This window comes from Mustela putorius, unplaced genomic scaffold (genome assembly GCF_011764305.1).
Source record: "Mustela putorius furo isolate JIRA1106 unplaced genomic scaffold, ASM1176430v1.1 tig00000174_pilon_pilon_pilon, whole genome shotgun sequence".
Taxonomy (NCBI): Eukaryota; Metazoa; Chordata; class Mammalia; order Carnivora; family Mustelidae; genus Mustela; species Mustela putorius.
The window spans coordinates 40,461,994-40,480,950 of NW_025421304.1; the positions used below are offsets into that span (position 1 = coordinate 40,461,994).

General features: G+C 50.0%; 1 protein-coding gene across 1 annotated transcript in view; it reads left to right on the top strand.

Annotated features, from left to right (window-relative positions):
- The first annotated feature begins 18,601 nt into the window (after window positions 1-18,601).
- USP10 (ubiquitin specific peptidase 10) overlaps window positions 18,602-18,957 on the top strand; it is a 69,022-nt gene continuing 68,666 nt past the window's right edge. The window contains exon 1 of the mRNA XM_045076380.1: window positions 18,602-18,808. Coding sequence (XP_044932315.1) covers window positions 18,617-18,808 — 192 coding nt within the window. The 5' untranslated portion in view covers window positions 18,602-18,616. The remainder of the gene's footprint in view (window positions 18,809-18,957) is intronic.

The following is an 18,957-nucleotide window of genomic DNA, read 5'->3' on the forward strand; positions in this document are numbered from 1 at the left end:
TGCTGGAGCTGGGCTGTAACCCCGGTCGGCCAGCCCGGCCTCTTGCAACTCTTCCAGCTGCTGAGAATGACCACCATTCGGTCTCCATGTGAGGTTTTGTGTCCCAAAATCCCCCAGGATGCACATTTGTGACGTCAGGGGCTCACCAGAGAGGTCCGTAGCTGTCCCCGGCCTCAGAGATGGCAGTGGGGGGGGCAGTCTGTATGGGGCTGGGTGGAAGGCAGAGTGGGCGCACAGGCCCATCTCTTTGGAGCCCCACACGGACAAGTGCTCACCACCCATCACCCAAGGCCGGGCCATCATCTCAAGGACCTGTTCTCATCCTTGAGATCACCTTCTCTGAGCACCCGAACAGCTCAGCTTCAAGGCACGAAGCTGTTGCACTGTGCCTGCCACACACCACTGCGGGGGACTGGGGACACGGTGGCCAGTGGAGAGACAAGGACCCACAAACACTGGTCAGGTAGGGACACCTTGATCCGAATGCACTAAAACCCATTGAACTCGACTCTTTTAAGGGGTCAGTCTTATGAGATGTGAATTCTATCTCAACAAAGCCGTTTATTTTTTTTCTCTTATGATTTTATTTATTTGACACAGAACACAAGCAGGGAGCAGCAGCAGAAGGGGAGGGAGAAGCAGGCTTCTCACTGAGCAGGGAGCCGAACGCGGGGCTTGATTCCAGGACCTTGGGACCACCCCCTGAGCTGAAGGCAGATGCTTAACCACTCAGCCCTAGATCTTTTCATTTTTAAAGCCGCACTTTGGGCGTGTGCCTGGCAGCTGAGGGAAACAAAGGCACCGAGAGGGAGCTGGGCCCGTCACAGAAGGCCTAGACAGAGGAGGGAAGTGACCTGCCCTGTTTTCAAAGCATAGTCTGGGCCTGTGGTGGAGAGCAGGGACGGGGCAGGGGCCGGGAGGACGAGGGAGCCGGCTGTCCGCATGGGAGCCGGCTGTCCGCGTGCGGACTCTGCTGGCCGGAGCGTCCCTGAGAGACCCCGCCCCCCGGGAGGGGCCATAGCTGCCCTGTCCCTCACGCCCTGAGATAAACAACAAATGACATAGACCTGGAGACATCTTCCTTGTAGCTCAGAGCTCCGTGGATCAGAAGAGCGGCCGGTGCCCACCTAGGAGGTCCTACTGCATCCCAAGGTGGCTTAGTCAGGGTCTCTTGTGGGGGTGGGGGGGGGGGGCGTGGCCTCACGTCACACCACTCAGGAGGGGAGGCTGGCCCCTGCTGGCCCGTGCTGGCCCCGTGCACCGCGCACCTGACCTTTCCCACCTGGGGTCTTAGAGACGGCTGAGCTCTCACCTGGCAGCTCAGGCCCACCCTGTTCCAAGACAGAAAGTGGAAAGTGCCTCTGTCCTTTTCTTAAAATTTAACTTACAGGGGCGCCTGGGAGGCCCAGTCATTAAGCGTCTGTCTTCGGCTCAGGTCATGATCCCCGCGTCCTGGGATCGAGCCCTGCACTGAGCTCCCTGCTCTGCAGGAAGCCTGCTTCTCCCTCTCCCACTCCCCCTGCTTACGTTCCCTCTCTCGCTGTCTCTCTCTGTTAAGTAAATAAATTAAATCTTCTAAAAAATTAAAAAAATAAAAATTAACATACAATAAAGTATCCTCTTTGTGTACAGTTCTGTGAATTTTATCAAAAGGCCAGGCAGTCGTGGACTGTAGAAACTAGAGCCCAGCACTGGATGAAGGGAGAAGCGAAACGGCTGTAAGCGTACAATGAAATATTACTCAGCCGTGAACAGGAATGACGCTGTGATCCAGGCTACAATGCAAAGGGCCAGAATGGACAAATTTAGAGAGCCAGGAGGTAGATTAGGGGTTGCTCAAGGCTGGCGTAGGGATGACAGGGATAGGAAGCAGTAGCTGACGGGTACCAGCTTCCTCCTCACAGTGATGAAAATATCCTAAAATCAGCGGTGGTTCTGGGTGCACATATCTGCACCCATGAAAAAAAATCCTTAAACTGTACGCTTATGGGGCCAACTTATGGGAATTCTGTCTCGATAGAGCTAGTTCCCTAGGATTAAGCAATAATTCAGTCCATTCCCCGAGTTCTGAGCTTGGTGTCCCAAATAGCTCCAGGTTGAGAGCCAGGAGACAAAGCTCCCTGCTTGGGTTCTAAAACGGGACAAAATGATGAGAATAGAGGTAGCCTTCAATTTGGACCTGTGGGGTAGGGGGAGCTCAGGGCATCCTCCAAGAGCACCTTAGGGCAGGGCTCCTCAAACCATGGTCTCCTTGACCAGCACCATCGCCATCACAGGGAACACCCCAGAACACTCAGCGCCTCCTGGTGGGTGTAACTCGGGCTCGATTGTGGACCACTGCCCTCTGGAGGTGCCGTCTCAGGTCTCCAGCCGCACGTCCTCCGGTGCTGTGGGTCTTTGCCAAACCAATGTCACTGGCCAAAACCTGAACCACAGGGCTTCTCTCTGGCCAAACACAACCCAGTCTAGGGGTAGCTGCAGCTTCCAGCTTCAAAGACTGGAAAAGGTCTTGGAGCAAACTTCGGCCGGGCCGCGCACCTGCTGCATCGCAGAGAAAGTGAACCACGCCTGTGGGCTGCCTGCTGACGTGGGCAGGAAGCTGCCTTGCGGCCCAGCCCTTTGACTGATGTCCAGCCTCCTCCGGCTCCACAGGTCACTTGACCAGGCACGCCACAGGAGTGACTCATCCTCCCCGGGGGTGCGGCCCCACTCCTTCAATCATGGCAAGGCGCTAAAAATACAGGCAGCTCCAAACTTCTAAGCTCTAGGCCTTTTTTTTTCTGTTCCAGGCTGAGGTTCAAGAGACCCAGATCCCCATCCAGTGTTCCTAACGTGGGAGCCTGGAGCAAGGCTTCGCTCGGTGCCTCCTGTTTGTGGAACGACACTAGATCTCCCTGTGATGTCCACAGAGCGTGGGCTGTGAGTCATCAGGAAGGCAGTTTTTGGCTATGGCTCGGTCCATACCCCCGGACAAGGTACCTCATCTCAGATCATCTGGGGCCATGAGAGGAGATGGCTGGAGGCAACTCGTGTCCCTTGGCGTGACCGGCAGAACCCTGGTCCCCTAAGCAGCTACTTAAGGGGCTCTGTTGGCACAATTCAATTTTGCTGACCCTCCTTGAGAAGATCGGATCTATGTAGGTGACCAAAGTCATGCACTGGTTTTGAAAGTTTAAAAAAATGAAATAAATAGTTCTGGTCGGGAAAGGTTTGGGAAATCCTGGGGACAAAATCCTCCTCTTAGAGACTCACACCAGGGTACACATTTGTATATCACAGCCTCCAAAAGGCCCATTAGATACCCACCTAACTTTGCTTAACCCAGTCTTTTCCAAAACTTGTCTGCCCCTGGCCCCCGCCCCCTTTGTGCTCTGCTAGTAACAGCAGACACTGTGTCAGCACATTACCCTTTGGGAAATGGAAAGCTGAAAGATTTCTGTGTCCCATCAACCCTGACCGTCAAAGAGCAAGGGCTGGTTTCGTCCCTCACATGGAAAGATGTCACAATAATATCAAAAGAGATATTTGTAGAAGACTTTGTAAGATCTGTTCCCCCAGGGAGGGCACTGGTTTGATGTGGTTACTGTGTTTCAAGATCTGGCTTTCAATTTTGGAGGTCTAGAATCTTGATTTAGTTAATGCATCTGTGCTGGTTAATTTTTATGTGTAAACTTGGCTGAGCTGCAGTGTCAAACATTATTCCGGGTGTTTCTCTGCAAGTGTTTTTTGGTGAGATTAATAACAATAAAATTGGCGGACAGTGAAGTGAAGTAGGTTGCCCTCTATCGTTGTGATGGGCCTCATCCAATCAGGTGAAGGCTTTACTAGAACAAAGGTAAAACTCTTTAGAGCAGGAGGGAATTCTCCAGCAGACTGCTTGCAGGCTGGAACTACAACATGAGCCCCTCCGGAGGGTCCCCAGCCTGCCAGGCCATCCTGCAGACTCTGGACTTCCACCTCCATTATCACATGAACTGATTCCTTAAAATAAATGTCTTATCTCCGGGTGGGGAAGAGAAAAAAAAAAAAAAAAAAAGAAATTTCCATCTCTGTATATGCACACCCTATTGGCTCTTTTTCTCCAGAAAACCCTGACTAATACAACATGCTAACTTGAGATAGAGACCACCTTAAGCATGGAGACGCTTATTAATATTCATAAGAATGAAGGATTAATGCAGTTCAAATACAGGAAATGTGCACAGGGTAGAATATCGTACAATCACTTAAAATAATGTTTATGAGGGTTTTCCCCCTTTTTAATAAGATGGAAAAATAGTTACATGGAAACAGCCAGGATACAAAATCAGATAACCGATGATAAGAATGTTAACACTTATTTCCCGAGCGGGAGCTAAGTGCCAGGCATTGTCTTGGATGTTTTCTTTTCTTCTTTTTTTTTTTTCTAAAGATTTTGTTTATGTATTTGACAGAGAGAAATCACAAGTAGATGGAGAGGCAGGCAGAGAGAGAGAGGGAAGCAGGCTGCCTGCTGAGCAGAGAGCCCGACGCGGGACTCGATCCCAGGACCCTGAGATCACGACCCGAGCCGAAGGCAGCAGCTTAACCCACCGAGCCACCCAGGCGCCCATGTCTTGGATGTTTTCTATGCCTCATTGAACTCAGCAAAATTCTCACTGTTATTTTTGTTTTCTTTTTTTAAAGATTTTATTTATTTATTTGACAGGAAAAGAGAGACCGAGAGAGGGGGAGCATAAACACAGAGAGTGGGAGAGGGAGAAGCAGGCTTCCCGCCGAGCAGGAAGCCCAATGTGGGGCTCGACCCCAGGATCATGACCTCAGCTGAAGGCAGACGCCTCACGATGGAGCTGCCCAGGTGCCCTGTAAATCCTCACCGTTATGTTAAAAAATATATATTTTTTAAAAGATCTGAAGCTTGTATGCCAAAAACCAACAGCATTTGTTTTTGAAGAGAAATGAGATTTTTCTTCTTTTTATTTGGTTTTACCCTGTTTAGCACTTGAGCTTGAATTGCCTTTATGGTTGGAAAGAATCAGAATGAACTGGATTTTTAGGGCGCCGGAGAGGCTCAGTCGTTAAGCATCTGCCTTTGGCTCAGGTCTTAATCCCAGGGTCCTGGGATGGAGTCCCACATCGGGCTTCCAGCTCCACAAGGAGCCTGCCTCTCCCTCTCCCTCTGTCTGCTGTTCTCTCTACTTGTGCGCGCGCGCTCTCTCTCTCTCTGTCTAATAAATAAATTAAATCTTTTTAAAAAAGGGAAAAAACCCTGGATTTTTAAAAGTGGAATGGAACCTCAGTCTCCTGCCTCTGATTCTTCTTCCTATTAATCTAAGGTCACAGCATCAGCAATGGCAGGTGGTAGCCCGCCCTTCTGCCTCTCCTGGGAGGCCACCATCCCCAGAATCTACCCATGAAGTTCAAGTCAAAATTATTGTTTAACTAACACATCAGTAGTGCTTACAGGAGCCGTATTATCTTATATGCAAGTCACTTTTATTTAATCCTAGAGCAAGCACAGCATAGTAATTACCTACTAAATGGTAATGATGTTTTTATTATTTTTTAAACTTCCAAAAAAAAAAAAAAAAAAACATCTTAAATTGGAAAGAAACAATCCATGTCACAAGCCAGTTAGTCAAAAAGTATTTGTTTGGCATTCGCAGAACGATCATCTTAACACCCACCTCTGACAAGACACTTAACACTTAACAGACACCTCACAGAGCAGTTTGCATCAATGTCTCAATATGTATTCCTTGCCACTGTGCTGGAGTTTCATCTTATTATCACAGGAGTGCAGGTGAAGAAGCAGGGCCTGAGTCAGATGAAACTGCTTCTTGGGCTGGGGCAGAGCTAGAGTTTAAGCCTAGGAGCATCGAACTCAGAAGAGACGCACTCTCGGCCACCAAGGTGTTGCCACCAGAGGGATGTTCTTAACTTCCACTACAGTGTTCACGGGAATGAAGGGTACAACAAGCCGTGCACACTGTGCCTCGAGAGGAACACTCATTCCCTTGGCTTATGTTTCTCTCTCCCATCATTTTGAAAGCAACCAGAGAGGTTCTACATGCAGTTGAACATCTCCTCCCCTGGACTGCCCCGTCTTCCCAGTCCAACAGATCAAAAATATGCCATTAGGGTAACATGGCCTGTCTCTCACTTCACACATCAGTTTTGGATTCCATCACCTCAGGATCTTGCAATTCTGTCCCCTGTTACCCTGCTTCTCTCCAGCACCTTATTCAGGCCTAATTGGGAAGCCTATGAATTTTCTCTAACTTCAGGTATGGCTGTATCCAGGAGTTCACAAAGTGTCTCCAGTCTGGGATTTGGTTACAGGCTCTTAACAAGCTATAAGTCCTCCCACCTTTTTGTGTTCCTCTAGCCTCCCCACCTTCCCACCCTGCACCCCCCACCCCCGTTTACAGGCTGATGCCTGAAATATTTTCCTGAAATGAAAATCTGATCACCATCCCTATGCCAAAAGCCATCCATGCAGGATAACCGTTTACCTTCCTGCCTTGGCACAATCTGCCATCTGCCTAGCTTCCCATTCCTACCTCCCATTGTTTTTTCCCATATGCCATTTAAAGAAAAATTATTCTAGGGGCGCGTGGGTGGTGCAGTTGGTTAAGGATAGGATTCCTGGTTTCAGCTCAGGTCATGATCTCAGGGTCCGGGGGCCAAGCCCTGCCTCGGGCCCATGCTGAGTGCAGAGTCTGCTGGAGATGATCTCTCCGTCTCCCTCTGCTCCTTTCATTGCTTATGTTCTCTCTCTCTCTCAAATAATTAAATAAATCTTGAAAAAAAAAAAAAGGGAAAAATTATTCTGAACTTGGAACACTGAATGACCTTCTGATGTCACATCTGACTACTCACGCAACGTCCTCATGTCTGCTCAGAGCTCACCTGACTCTCTGAGGCATAAGGACCCTGGAGAGCCTGCCTTTGGACTTTTTGATTCAGGGACCTGAATCCGGAGGGAGCTCCAGTATTGACATTTCTGACAATGACCCGTTGCTGGTGCTTACATTCAGGGACCCCACTTTGAGAACCACAGCCCTAGGCCAAGGGTTAGGGAACTTTCCTGGAGAAAACCTGATAGTAATGATTTTGCACTTGGTGGGCCGGACAGTCTCTGCCGCAGGTCCTCAGTTCTGCTGTTCCCAGAGGAAATCAGCCGCAGACAGCATGTAAACACATGGGCATGACCATGTTCTAATAAAACTTTATTTACATAAAGTGGTGGTTATTCGGCCCCTGTAGGCTGTGGAAGTTTACTGCTCTGGGGAAAGGTCTTCGTGTTTGACTTACTACTTACTATTAGGGCCTAGACTCTTCGGGTGAGATGTTAACTAGTAGAGTACTAGTAAGTTACTGATGATTTTTGTCCCATATTGACGAGAATGAGTTACGTCTGGAAGAAAATGTAGCCTGAAATGTGAGTATCTTATTGCCTCATGGGGCATTAACTGTTCCAGGTCGGCCTCAACAATTTTCTTCCTTTCATTAACCTAATCAACTTCAGTCTCGTGTGTCCTCCCCTGAACCCCCTTCCCATTCTGCTGCTTCCCTCGATCCTGAGCTAAGTGAGACCCTGACATGGCTCGCCATGTATTTCCACGAGGTCACAGCTTTAACCTGCTGAAAATGATGCTTGCACAGAAGTGATAACAACATATTTATGGCCAATTTGGTGGCCAGAGACAGGGTCCTCATCCAAAGTAGCAGAAGTTTAAAGGTGGGGTGTGGGAGGGTCTCAGTTGAGTTTCAGGATGGGGGTCCCCGGGGGTAGAAGTAACATTGTCAAGCTTCTCTCTGCCTCTGTCGTTGTCTCCTGCACTCTGTCTCTCCCCCGTCATCCCTCCTCTCCTTTCCCGCTCTCCTTCCCTCTCTGTCTGTCTGTCTGTCTGTCTCTCCCCCTCTTTCACCTCTGCTGACATCTGCTTGGCTTCATCAGAAGCAGACACCTCACACGAGCACACTAGAAGCCTTGGCACTGAGCGTGTGGCCCCGTGATGGTGCACATTTCTCTTGGTGGCTCTGGTATATCCCGGGAGGGCGTCGATTGACCAGTTGGACCAGGGACCTCCATGCACCAAGCACTGAGCCCACCTGATGAGAAACAACCTCTGCTTAGCTGGGAAAGCCACCTGCTGGAAGGAGCCAGATTATTCCAGAAAGGGACTAGGGTGCAGGGCAGACCAGTACTTCTCTTTGGCCACTACACACTATTACTCGCTTTACTACCGTTTCTACTACAATGACAAGGACTCCTCCCCGCCACTACTACTCTCTTGTGTTGAGTGAGTTCATGCAAAGGACCCAGCACTATACCAGATACTTGGCCCGAACAGCTCTACACAATCCCTCCTGGCATTAATTAGCTCCATTTCACGGGTGAAGACACTGAGGTTTGGAAATGCAAAGTACTTCATCCAAGTTCACACGGTGAATCAGTGGCAGGACCTGAATCCAAAGCTTATGTGGTTTCCAGGAATGCTGGGCTGGGACGTACACCATGAATCAGCAGGAGTTTGCTAGCCTGGAGTGTTAGGGAGGGGCGTTTAATTTTTATTTATTATTATTATTTTTAAATGACTTTTTTTTAGGATTTTTTTTTTTTTTTTTAATTTGACAGAGATCACAAGTAGGCAGAGAGGCAGGCAGAGAGGGGGGGGGAAGCAGGCTCCCTGCTAAGCAGGGAGCCTGATGTGGGGCTTGAGCCTAGGACCCTGAGATCATGACCTGAGCTGAAGGCAGATGCTTAACCCACTGAACCACCCAGGCGCCCCAGGAAGGGCGTTTTAGACAGAGGAAAGGGCACTGCTGAGCTACGGAGCTGTAAGAGCTCTTGTCGCCTCTAGTGGCCGGCCAGCCTGTGCACACCAGGGCAAGGCCAGAGGGCTCCGGTGGGGGTTCTCTGTCCAGGCTGCCTGTTAGCACAGTGTGGGGCATGGGGCAGGGGGAGGTTCAGAAAATACCTGTGCCCAGGCCCACATCTGGAGACTTTGACTTCGGCTGACTGGTCTAGGATTGGGTCTGGCATCCGTGTTTTTAAAATTTAAGTAAAAACAAAAGGCAAAAACTCAGGGGGTTATGTTTATTTACCATCATCATCATTGTCATTCTTTTTATTATTTTTCTCTGGAGTTTTTAAAAAAGATTTTATTCATTTTATTTACAGGGAGAGAGAGGGCAGGCAGGCAAGGCCAAGTGCCTGTGAGTGGGGGAGGGGCAAAGGGAGAAGAAGAGAAGCAGACCCCCACCGAGCCCAGAGCCTGGAGCCCAGAGCCTGAGGCGGCGCTCCATCCCAGGACCCTGAGATCAGGACCTGAGCCAAAATCAGGAGTTGGGATCTTAACTCACTGAGGCACTGGGTGCCTGCTTTGTTTCATTTAAGATTTAATTAATTAATTTGTTTGAGAGAGACAGTACAAGCATGAATGGGGCAGGGAGTCTCAAGCAGACTCCGTGTTGAGCTCAGAGACCTTCTGGGGGCTCGATCACACGACCCTGAGATCATGACCTGAGTAGATAACAAGAGTCTGTTGCTCGACTCACTGAGCCATGCAGACGCCCGGGAATATGTTCTGTGTGTGTTTAGAGACTGTTTGCTGCTATAGACTGAACGTTCCTCTATACTCCCCCCACCAAACCCATGTGTCGAAATCCTACCCACCCAGTGTGATGGAGTTAGGAGGTGGGGCCTTTGGGAAGTGACTCACGAGGATGGAGCCTAGTGGGTGGGGTTAGTCCCTGATCAGGGAAACCCCGGGAGCTCGCTCCCTTCTCCATCTGCGAAGACAGAGTACAGGTGCCATCTGGGAACCAGGAAACGGAGCCTCCTCGGACATGGAACCCATTAGTGTCTAAATCTTGGACTTCGCAGACCCCAGCCCTGTGAGAAATGTATTTTTACTCTTTATAAGCTATCCAGAATTACAAACTTACGTGATTCTGGTAGGGCGGCCCCAATAGACCACGGCATCTGATTATTTATGACTGTGTGACTGGTCACCAGAAATATAGCAGCTTAACACAACCACCACAACTTAGCTCCTACGATGTGGTGGGCTCCACTGGGCTCTTCTTTTCTCTGTGCAGCAAGAGCTGGGGCTGTGGTCATCTGGGGTCTCAACTGGGTTGGGACATCCCAGGGGGCTCCCGCACGTGGCTGCCAGTAGATGTGGCCGTGGGCTGCGGGCCCAGCTGAGGGGTAGGGCAGGAACATCTCATTCTCCCTCATGTGACCTCTCCATGTCGCTCAGGCTTCTTACCCCACAGGGGCTGAGCTCCATGAAGAAATCCTCCAAGTACTTGAGAGAAAGCCTCAGCCTTGGAACACAGACAGTGTCGCTTGCACTACATTCTGCTGGTCAAAGCAAGTCCTGGGGCCAGCAGTTCCAGGACAGGGAAGCGGACTCCATGTCTCAAGGCAGAATGTCAGAGAATGGGCAGCTGCCTGTAATCTTCCACCCAGATGGCTCTGGGGGTGTCAACGCAGGAAGAAATCCCTAGGGTCACTTTGAGTGCGGTGGAGCTAAAGGCCAGTAGGCTTTAGAGCACATCTCAAGTGGAAAAAAGAAAAAAGTAAAAAACAGGCTTGGAACTAACAGATGAAGAGTCAAAATCTTGATGTTTGCTTGGAAGTAATGGTTGTCAAGAGATAAAAGCGATCTTGGAAATTTGGGCACATCCTCCAAGTGTCCCTAAAGAATCCCCAGGTAAAGAAAGTGACTTGTCTAGTCTCTCCAGAGACCCCATTTGGGCTCATTAGCCCAATTAATAAATTGTGTTAATTAAATCAATACATATTTATGGAAAGCTTAGGTGACAGGTGTTGTCCTGGGCTCTACTCTGCTTTCATGGAGCTGTTTTTCATTTTAGGGCCGAGACATACATTAAAGAAAATAGATTAAATATGGGTATGGGAGGGATATGTCCTCGGGCGAAGAAAGAAACAGGAAGAGGATAAGCAGTTGGGGGGGGCATTGGGGGGGGCATTCCGCTTTATCAAGGGGAAGCAGAGAAGTCCTCATGAGAGTGAGGGAGTAGCCATGGGCATGTGGGGAGGACATTCCAGGTGGTTAGATGAGGAAGTGCTAAGGTCCTGGGGCAGGAGGAGGAGAAGATGGGAGGCAGGGCCAGTGGAGGGTCCTGAGCAGAGGAGGGACAGGATCAATATACTTATTTTTGTAGGCTACGAGACATTGGAAGAATGTGATGGTGGTGTTCCCCCCCCCACACACACACACACTCTGAGCTGTCTGTCTGGCAGACAAGAAAAACCCAAGTTAGCTGAAAGTCAATGAAAAACAAGCACTTCTTGGCTGGCTGGGAAAGAAAAGGGCAGGCTCATAAGGGGGCCTGGACCGAGACAAATGAAAGGCATCAAATTGCAACGTTGCCACTTGAATTCATTACTAATGCGAGTGCCCCGTGGTTAGTGGCTCATTTTACGAGACTGGAGTCGCGTCGCATTCATGTCTCAGCCGATCCCGGGATCCATCCTGTGCGGCGGGCAGGACCGTCCCCATTACCTGGGACCCGGAGCTCTGGAAAATCAGGGGTCCGGCGCCAGTCTCCAGGGGGCTTGCCTTCAGTGTTGAAGATGCAAAGCAGAGCGGCGGTTCTTCCCCGCCTTGTCCTCACTGTCCTCCCTTAGCAGGGTCTCAGCCCTGACTGTGGTGGCATCCTCGTCTGGGGCTGTGTCACACCTGGGGGAGGGTGGGGACAGGGGCATAAGGACAATGTGTGAGTGAGGAGCTGTGTCGTATGGATCCTTGAAACACTTCAACTCTAAGAGTTCCGCCACCAAAAACAAGAGGGAGAGCAAGAGAACGAGAAGAAATGAAAAGGTAAGTGGGCACGCTCAGGATGCCACGGCCAGTGCACAGGCTAGGAGCTGGCTGTCTGGGTCCCCGTGTGCTCCCAGGGCGGCCTGGCAGAGTGTGGCCTTAGCGTTTAGTACTGAACGGGTTTCACGAGAGGGGTCCTGTGGAGTGAGCCACAGTCAGGGTGTCAAGGGCACCTCCTGAGGTTCCTCTGGGCTCGGGATGACAAGTCCTCTGTGTCGGTTTTATGAAGGGACACAGAGACAGAGTCCCACAGCAGAAGACCACGTGACCCAGGGGCCAGCGATGGGCGCCACGCGGCCGCAAGCCAAGGCATGCCAACCCCAGAGAGTGGAGGGAAGCCTGGGGCAAATTCTCCCCGGAGCTTCCAGAAGGAGCCTACACCTGCTTCCCCACACCTTGATTCCAGACTTGTGGCCTCCGAGGCTGTGAGAGGACAAATTTCCCGTTGGTTGAGCCCCTGGTCTGTGATAGCTTGTTGCAGCAGCCCTGGAACATTCACACTAGGCAAGTTCTTTCCTGAGAGATGTGGGACCCCCTGATGAGATACGTGGTTCAGGGGCTCCTCGATGGTCCCAAATGAAGTCTCATTTTATTATTTTTTTAAAGATTTTATTTATTTATTTGACAGAGAGATACACAGCGAGAGAGGGAACACAAGCAGGGAGAGTGGGAGAGGGAGAAGCAGGCTCCCCACTGAGCAGGGAGCCCAATGTGGGGCTCGATCCCAGGACCCTAGGATCATGGCCTGAGCCGAAGGCAGCCGCTTAACAACTGAGCCACCCAGGCGCAACCCGCCACCAACGGAAACTTTTGAAGACCGAGCTGTAGCCACAGACGACTCCTACTCAGCCCTTCTTGGTCCCCCTCTGCTCCGAGGGGACCACCCCACAGCCCAGTCTGCAGGCTCCCACCTTGGCCAGCCCCCTCCCGTTCCCCTTACCCCTACTGGGGTTTCCCTCCGGCACATCTTCCCGCCGGCTTCTCCGTGTACCTGGACACCCCCACATCTCACCATCTACAGCTGCCGACAGCCATGTTTGCCCCATCTTCTTTCTTCTTTCTGTGCTTTCCTCAAATATTTTAAAGTATCATCCCTCACAGAGTTCATCCCTGTGTACTAGAGCGTCCACCTCCCCAAACCGGAAGGGGTATTTTCCAACAGAACCTCGATCCCACCAGCACACCTCACACATTTTCTAATAAGTAATTCCATGGTCTCCTCCACGCCTCACTTATACTCCTACGTTGTCTCAAAAATGCCTTTGTATGGTACTTGGCTTGACTCAATTTCCGAATAAGATCCCAATTCTGCATATGACACACCCATGTTTTTCATCTCAAGCTGCCCCACTTATTAGAGGTGCAAGTCTAGGCAGGTCGCTTGGATTCTTCTGGTTTCCCCAGCTCTAAAACAGGGAAGACAATAGCATCCACCTCGCTGGGTCTTGTGAGAATTAAATGAGGCCATTCATTCATTCACTCATTCAAAAAATATGTATTGAGTGCCTACCAAATGTTTAAAACTGTTGTAGATGCTGGGAAAATATGAGGGAATAGGATCTAGCCCTGGGCTTCCCGGAGCTTAGGGTCCTAGGGGAGGAGACAGAGGATCCACACATAAAGTAAAGATGCCACAGACTCACAGCTCTCAGTGAGTGCTTTGGAGACAAATAAAGCCGGATAACAGGTGGAGAGGTGGCCGTTAGGAGCAGAGCGGCCAGAGACCTCCTTTCAGAGATGGCGGCCATCAGAGAGCTGAGTGAGGAGAAAGCAGATTCCAGGCAGATAAGCCAAGCACAGAGGCAGCCTGCCTGGGGTTGGGGAGCCGTCATTTTCAAACTTCTTTACATTCTTCAGAATTACTGCTGACTCTCAGAAAGACTTTATTTTTGTAAATGATGCTTATCGCTCCTTTCCATTTAGGAATGAAAACCGAGACATTTAAAGAAGAAGTCAAGAAATGTATTAATCATAAATGCAGTGTATGTCAACATAAAAATAATATATTTTTAAAAGATTTTACTTATTTATGTGAGAGAGAGAGAGAGCATGAGTAGTGGGAGGGGCAGAAGGAGAGGCCGACTCTCATTTGAGCAGGGAGCCCAACGTGGGCTCGATCCCAGGACCTTGAGAACATGACCTGAGCTGAAGTCAGATGCTTAACTGACAGAGCCACCAAAGCCCACCCCGTAACATTTTTTTTAATTAAAAAAAAAAAAAAAAACTACTTTCCAAAGTAAATAATTTTGGGTGAGAAGATGGCACTATGGTAGATTCTTTTTTTTAAGTAGACTCCACACGCCACATGGAGCCCAATGCAGGGTTTGAACTCACGACCCTGATATCCAGACCCGGGGCTGAGACCCAGAGTATTGCTTAATTGACTGAGCCACCCAGGGACCCCATATGGTGGACTTTTGCAAAGCTCTTTAATGTCTGGCTTAAAGGAAAACAACTGAGTTCCCACATCTGCGGCTGAATTCAGTCGGTAGTGATATGTTGCTCTGATTGAGGTCTGTGAAGAAAATCCAGCCTCACACACAGAATGTGGTTAGGAAAGGAATGGAGGGGTATTTTCCTAAAAAGTGGATTCCTTGGGGGCCTGGGTGGCTCAGTGGGTTAAAGCCTCTGTCTTTGGCTCTGGTCATGACCCCAGGGTCCTGGGATTGAGTCCCACCAGGGGCTCTCTGCTCAGCGGGGAGCCTGCTTCTCAGTCTCTCTCTGCCTACTTGTGATATCTGTCTGTTAAATAAATAAATAAAATCATAAAAAAAGTGTATTCCTCAAAAGGAGTGATGTTTTTATTGTTTAATCTATTTTATTTTATTGTTTTATTATTAATTAATTTATTTATTTTAGGAGTGATGTTTTTAGATAATTGTGGTATTTTTTTTTATCACTGCCCAAAGTAGACAGATTTCTTTTTTTTTTTTTTTAAGATTTTATTTATTTATTTGACAGGCAGAGATCACAAGTAGGCAGAGAGGCAGACAGAGAGAGAGAGAGAGAGAGAGAGGAGGAAACAGGCTCCCCGCTGAGCAGAGAGCCTGATGCGGGGCTTGATCCCAGGACCCTGGAATCATGGCCTGAGCCAAAGGCAGAGGCTTTAACCCACTGAGGTACCCAGGTGCCCCAGTGGACAGATTTCTTAGAGAAAAACTGCAAAGCGGAATGTGAAATCATATCAGTGAACTTTTTTTTGTACTCTGTTAGATTAAAATCCATTGGTTTGTCTTGAATGGATCTTTTACTCATGCATGATTTTATAATACCCCACATGGATCATTGGAAAATATTGATTCACTGAGTTATGCAGGTCTTCCAAATGCTGAAATGTTCCATTATTCATTATTAAAAAAAATCGCACTTGTTACTATCACCACCAATCCCACCAGAAAAATCTTTAAGTACTGGGAAGCTGCCTGCCCAGCTCATAATGGTGGATATGTTTCCCCAAATTCCAATTTTTGTTTGAAAGCTTGAATAAATCCCATCAAATGCGCTACATCCTTCCTGTGCAAACATCACTTTCTTTTGCAAGGAGTCTGGGGGTAATGATAGTTTCCGGTGTTTACTGGGCTCTCGCTGTTTGCTGGATGTTTTATCAACCAAATGACCTATGTTATCTTGTTACTATATTCATTTTCACTAGATCTCTGCCAGGTATTGTTTCTTCCAGTTTTCAGACCCAGAGAGGTTATGTATTTGCCTAAGGCCATACAGCTAGTTTGTAGTCCTCCACGCTATCAGAATTCCAGAAAAGAACTTTCCAGGTAGGAAAGGCCTAATAGAAATAGTCTGTCCTCTGGGATCCAGGAATTAACTCCTGCTTGTCAGACCATGTATCTCCATCGGTGTAATTATTTATTCATTTTTAAAAGATTTTATTTATTTATTGGAGAGAGAGAGCATGAATGGGGGTTAGGGGCAGAGGGAGAGTGACAAGCAGACTTCCCACTGAGCAGGGAGCCTGATGCAGGACTCAATCCCAGGACCCCGAGATCAGGACCTGAGCCGAAGGCAGATGCTTATTCCACTGAGCCACCCAGGTGCCCCTCTCTGCTGGGCAGAGATGGGGAAATGTGGGTCCCATCTCCACACATACTACTCAAGACTTAGCTCAAATGTTACCTCTTTGCAGAACGCTTACGCCCTCCCTAGATAGAACAAAAAGTCCCTTCTGTTTGTTGAACAGTAGTTAGAAACTGCCAGGCCCCATGTTCCACTTGCTGAGCCATTACTTCATTTCCTCCTGCCAACATGTTTGCAGAGTAGGTGGTATTATTCCTTGTGTTAATTTCTTATTTATTTATTTAAAGATTTTTTTTTTTTTTTTTTAACAGAGAGAGAGAGGGAGAGAGAGCGAGCACAGGCAGACAGAATGGCAGGCAGAGGCAGAGGGAGAAGCAGGCTCCCTGCTGAGCAAGGAGCCCGATGTGGGACTCGATCCCAGGACGCTGGGATCATGACCTGAGCTGAAGGCAGCTGCTTAACCAGCTGAGCCACCCAGGCGTCCCCTTTGTGTTAATTTCTTATTGTTGCTGTAACAAATGATCACAAATTTGCTGGTTTACAAATGATTATTTTATAATTTTGTAGGTCAGAAGACATTCTAAAACCCAGGTGTGGGCAAGGCTAGGTTCCTTCCGGAACAACTGGGAGGAAATGTTTCCTTGTGTTTTCCAGCTTCTAGAGGCTGCCTGCATTCATCGGTTCCTGGCCCCTTCCTCCACCTTCAAAGCCAGCAGCATAAGAACAATCTCACTCTCAGATCAATCTTTCTCTCCCCCAACTCTGCTTCTGTTGCCACATTTCCTTGTCTGATTGTTTGACTCTCTGGCCTCCCTCTTTCCCTTGTAAGGATCCCTGTGCTTACCTGGGACCACCCAGATAATCGATTGATCTCTTCCTCTCAAGGTCTTTGATATAATCACATCTGCAAAGTCCTTTTTGTCATGTGAGGTCATGTAGACATCTTTGGGATAGGAAGAGGGGCTGGTATTATTTTGCCAACCATATCTCTATTTACAAAGATTCACAGCAAGGTTATGTATCCTGCTGACGTTCACACAACCAGTGAGTGAGGAGTCAGGATTTTAATTCAGATCTGTGTGGACTCTGGGTTCCTCCAGTGCCCCTACAGTGGTTGCAAATACTAGGGCCTAGTCAGCATTATGGGGCCCAGAGTAACTGCTAATATTTTCTTTTTACCATCTACCTCCTTGTGTTGAAACCATGCATTAATATCTCTGTGAGTGATTTGAAAATCAGAATTAGATCCTACTTAATTTTTATGTATTGTTCAAAAAATAAAAATCAGACATCCACCATCCTAAGCCATCACTGGGTTTTTATATCCCTTTGACTTTATCCACAGGCAGATAAAATTTTTCTGTTGTAACCATAGCATGGATACAATAGTATATGGCTCCCCCAGCTTTTCGTTATATACTTTCTCAAACCTACAGAAAAGGAAAAGTCGAGAGTACCCCTTTGACCCAATTGTTCACATCTACCTCATTTGCTTTTTCTCTATGTGGAGTTGTCTGTCTTTATACACTGTTTTTTGTTGAACCATTAAAAAAGAACTCACAGGCATTATGACATTCATCCCTAAATTCTTCCGAGGCATATTTGAACAATAAGAACATTCTTTCACACGTGCGCAACGATTAGTATACCATTACAATTACAAGAGCAAGCCATACTCGAATTCCTGATTGTCAAAAGGTATCTCCTCGCTTAAAAAACACACCAGGATCCCGTCAAGATTGTATTTGGTTATATTTTTGGTTATACTTTAGAGCAGTCTCTCCCCCCCCCCCACCCCCCGATATTTTTCACGGTGTCCCATTTTTGAAAACACCGGGCCCTCTGTCCTAACAAGGTAGCAATGGCTCTTACTGTTCATCTCTGCAGCTCAGCACGGGGTCTGGCCCTAGCTGGCCGTGGACGCGTGGAGCAAGTGAGACCCAGGATAAGGGGTGTGAGTCATAATCTCAGAAGCTACTTTTTTGGGGGGAGGGGGAGCTGGCTCTTTTGGCCACTTTGTTCACACTCATCTAATATGATCCTCCCCGAAACCCTTTAAGAAACTGCATTCGTCTCATTCGCAGGCGAGGGAGACAAAGCTGAGGGAGGGAGGGGGCTTGCCTGCAGTCCCAGGCTCGGAGAGGGGCCACACCCGACGGGAAACTGCGCGGTCGCGCAGGGGGCCCCCTGCTTCTGGGGTCGGTGACCCCGAGGTCGATCCGACTGCGACCGTGCACGCGCGCGTGTGCCAGGCAGCGCTTCCCGGGCGCTCCCGGTCGGCCAGGCCCCAGAGCCGAGTTCGGTTGGGATCTCCTCCACCGCCCGGCGATAGGCGTGGCTCGGGGTGGGCGCGCGACGCGCAGGGAGTGAGCCTGCACAAATGAATGAACGGGCGGCAGTGTCATCGCCGTCGGCAGGGCAACTGCTCCGGGACCTCCGGCGCTCCCTCGCGAGACCCCGGCCTAGGGAGACCCTACGGCTCCCGGGCCCGGGCCGGCCTCAGGCTCCGGACGGTCCCGAGTCTCACGCAGGTCCCAGGCGGCTTCCCACTAGGTGAGGAGCCCGGGCCGGCTGGGCGCTTTGGCGTCATCCCCTGCGTACCCTGTGCTTTCCCCCCGCCGCACCGCAGCCGCACCCCGCGGCCCCCCAGTGCGCGGCCCAGCCGCCCGCAGCGCCGAGGGGCGCGGACCCAGACGCCACCGGGCCGGCTCCCGCCGCGCACGCCCACCTGTCGGCCGCGCATGCGCAGCACGCTCCCGGCGCGCCCGGCCTCCCCGCGCCCCGCGGCGCGCGGCCAGTGCGCAGGCGCGGCGGCCGATGCGAGTGTGTATGTGCGGGCGAGAAGATGGCGGCGGCGGGGGAAGCAGCGTGAGGAGTCGGACGAGCGCCGAGGCTCATTGAAACGGGTCGCCATGGCCCTCCGCAGCCCGCAGGTAGCCGGCGGCCCGCGTCCTGGGCGGGAGCCGCCCCGAGCCGCGGCGGGCGGCGCCGGGGCGGGCGGGCGCACCCCGCCCGGAGCGAGCGTGTGGGAGTGGGGGAGGGCGCCGGGACACGCTGCCCCGGACTAGGCCCCGGCCTCCCG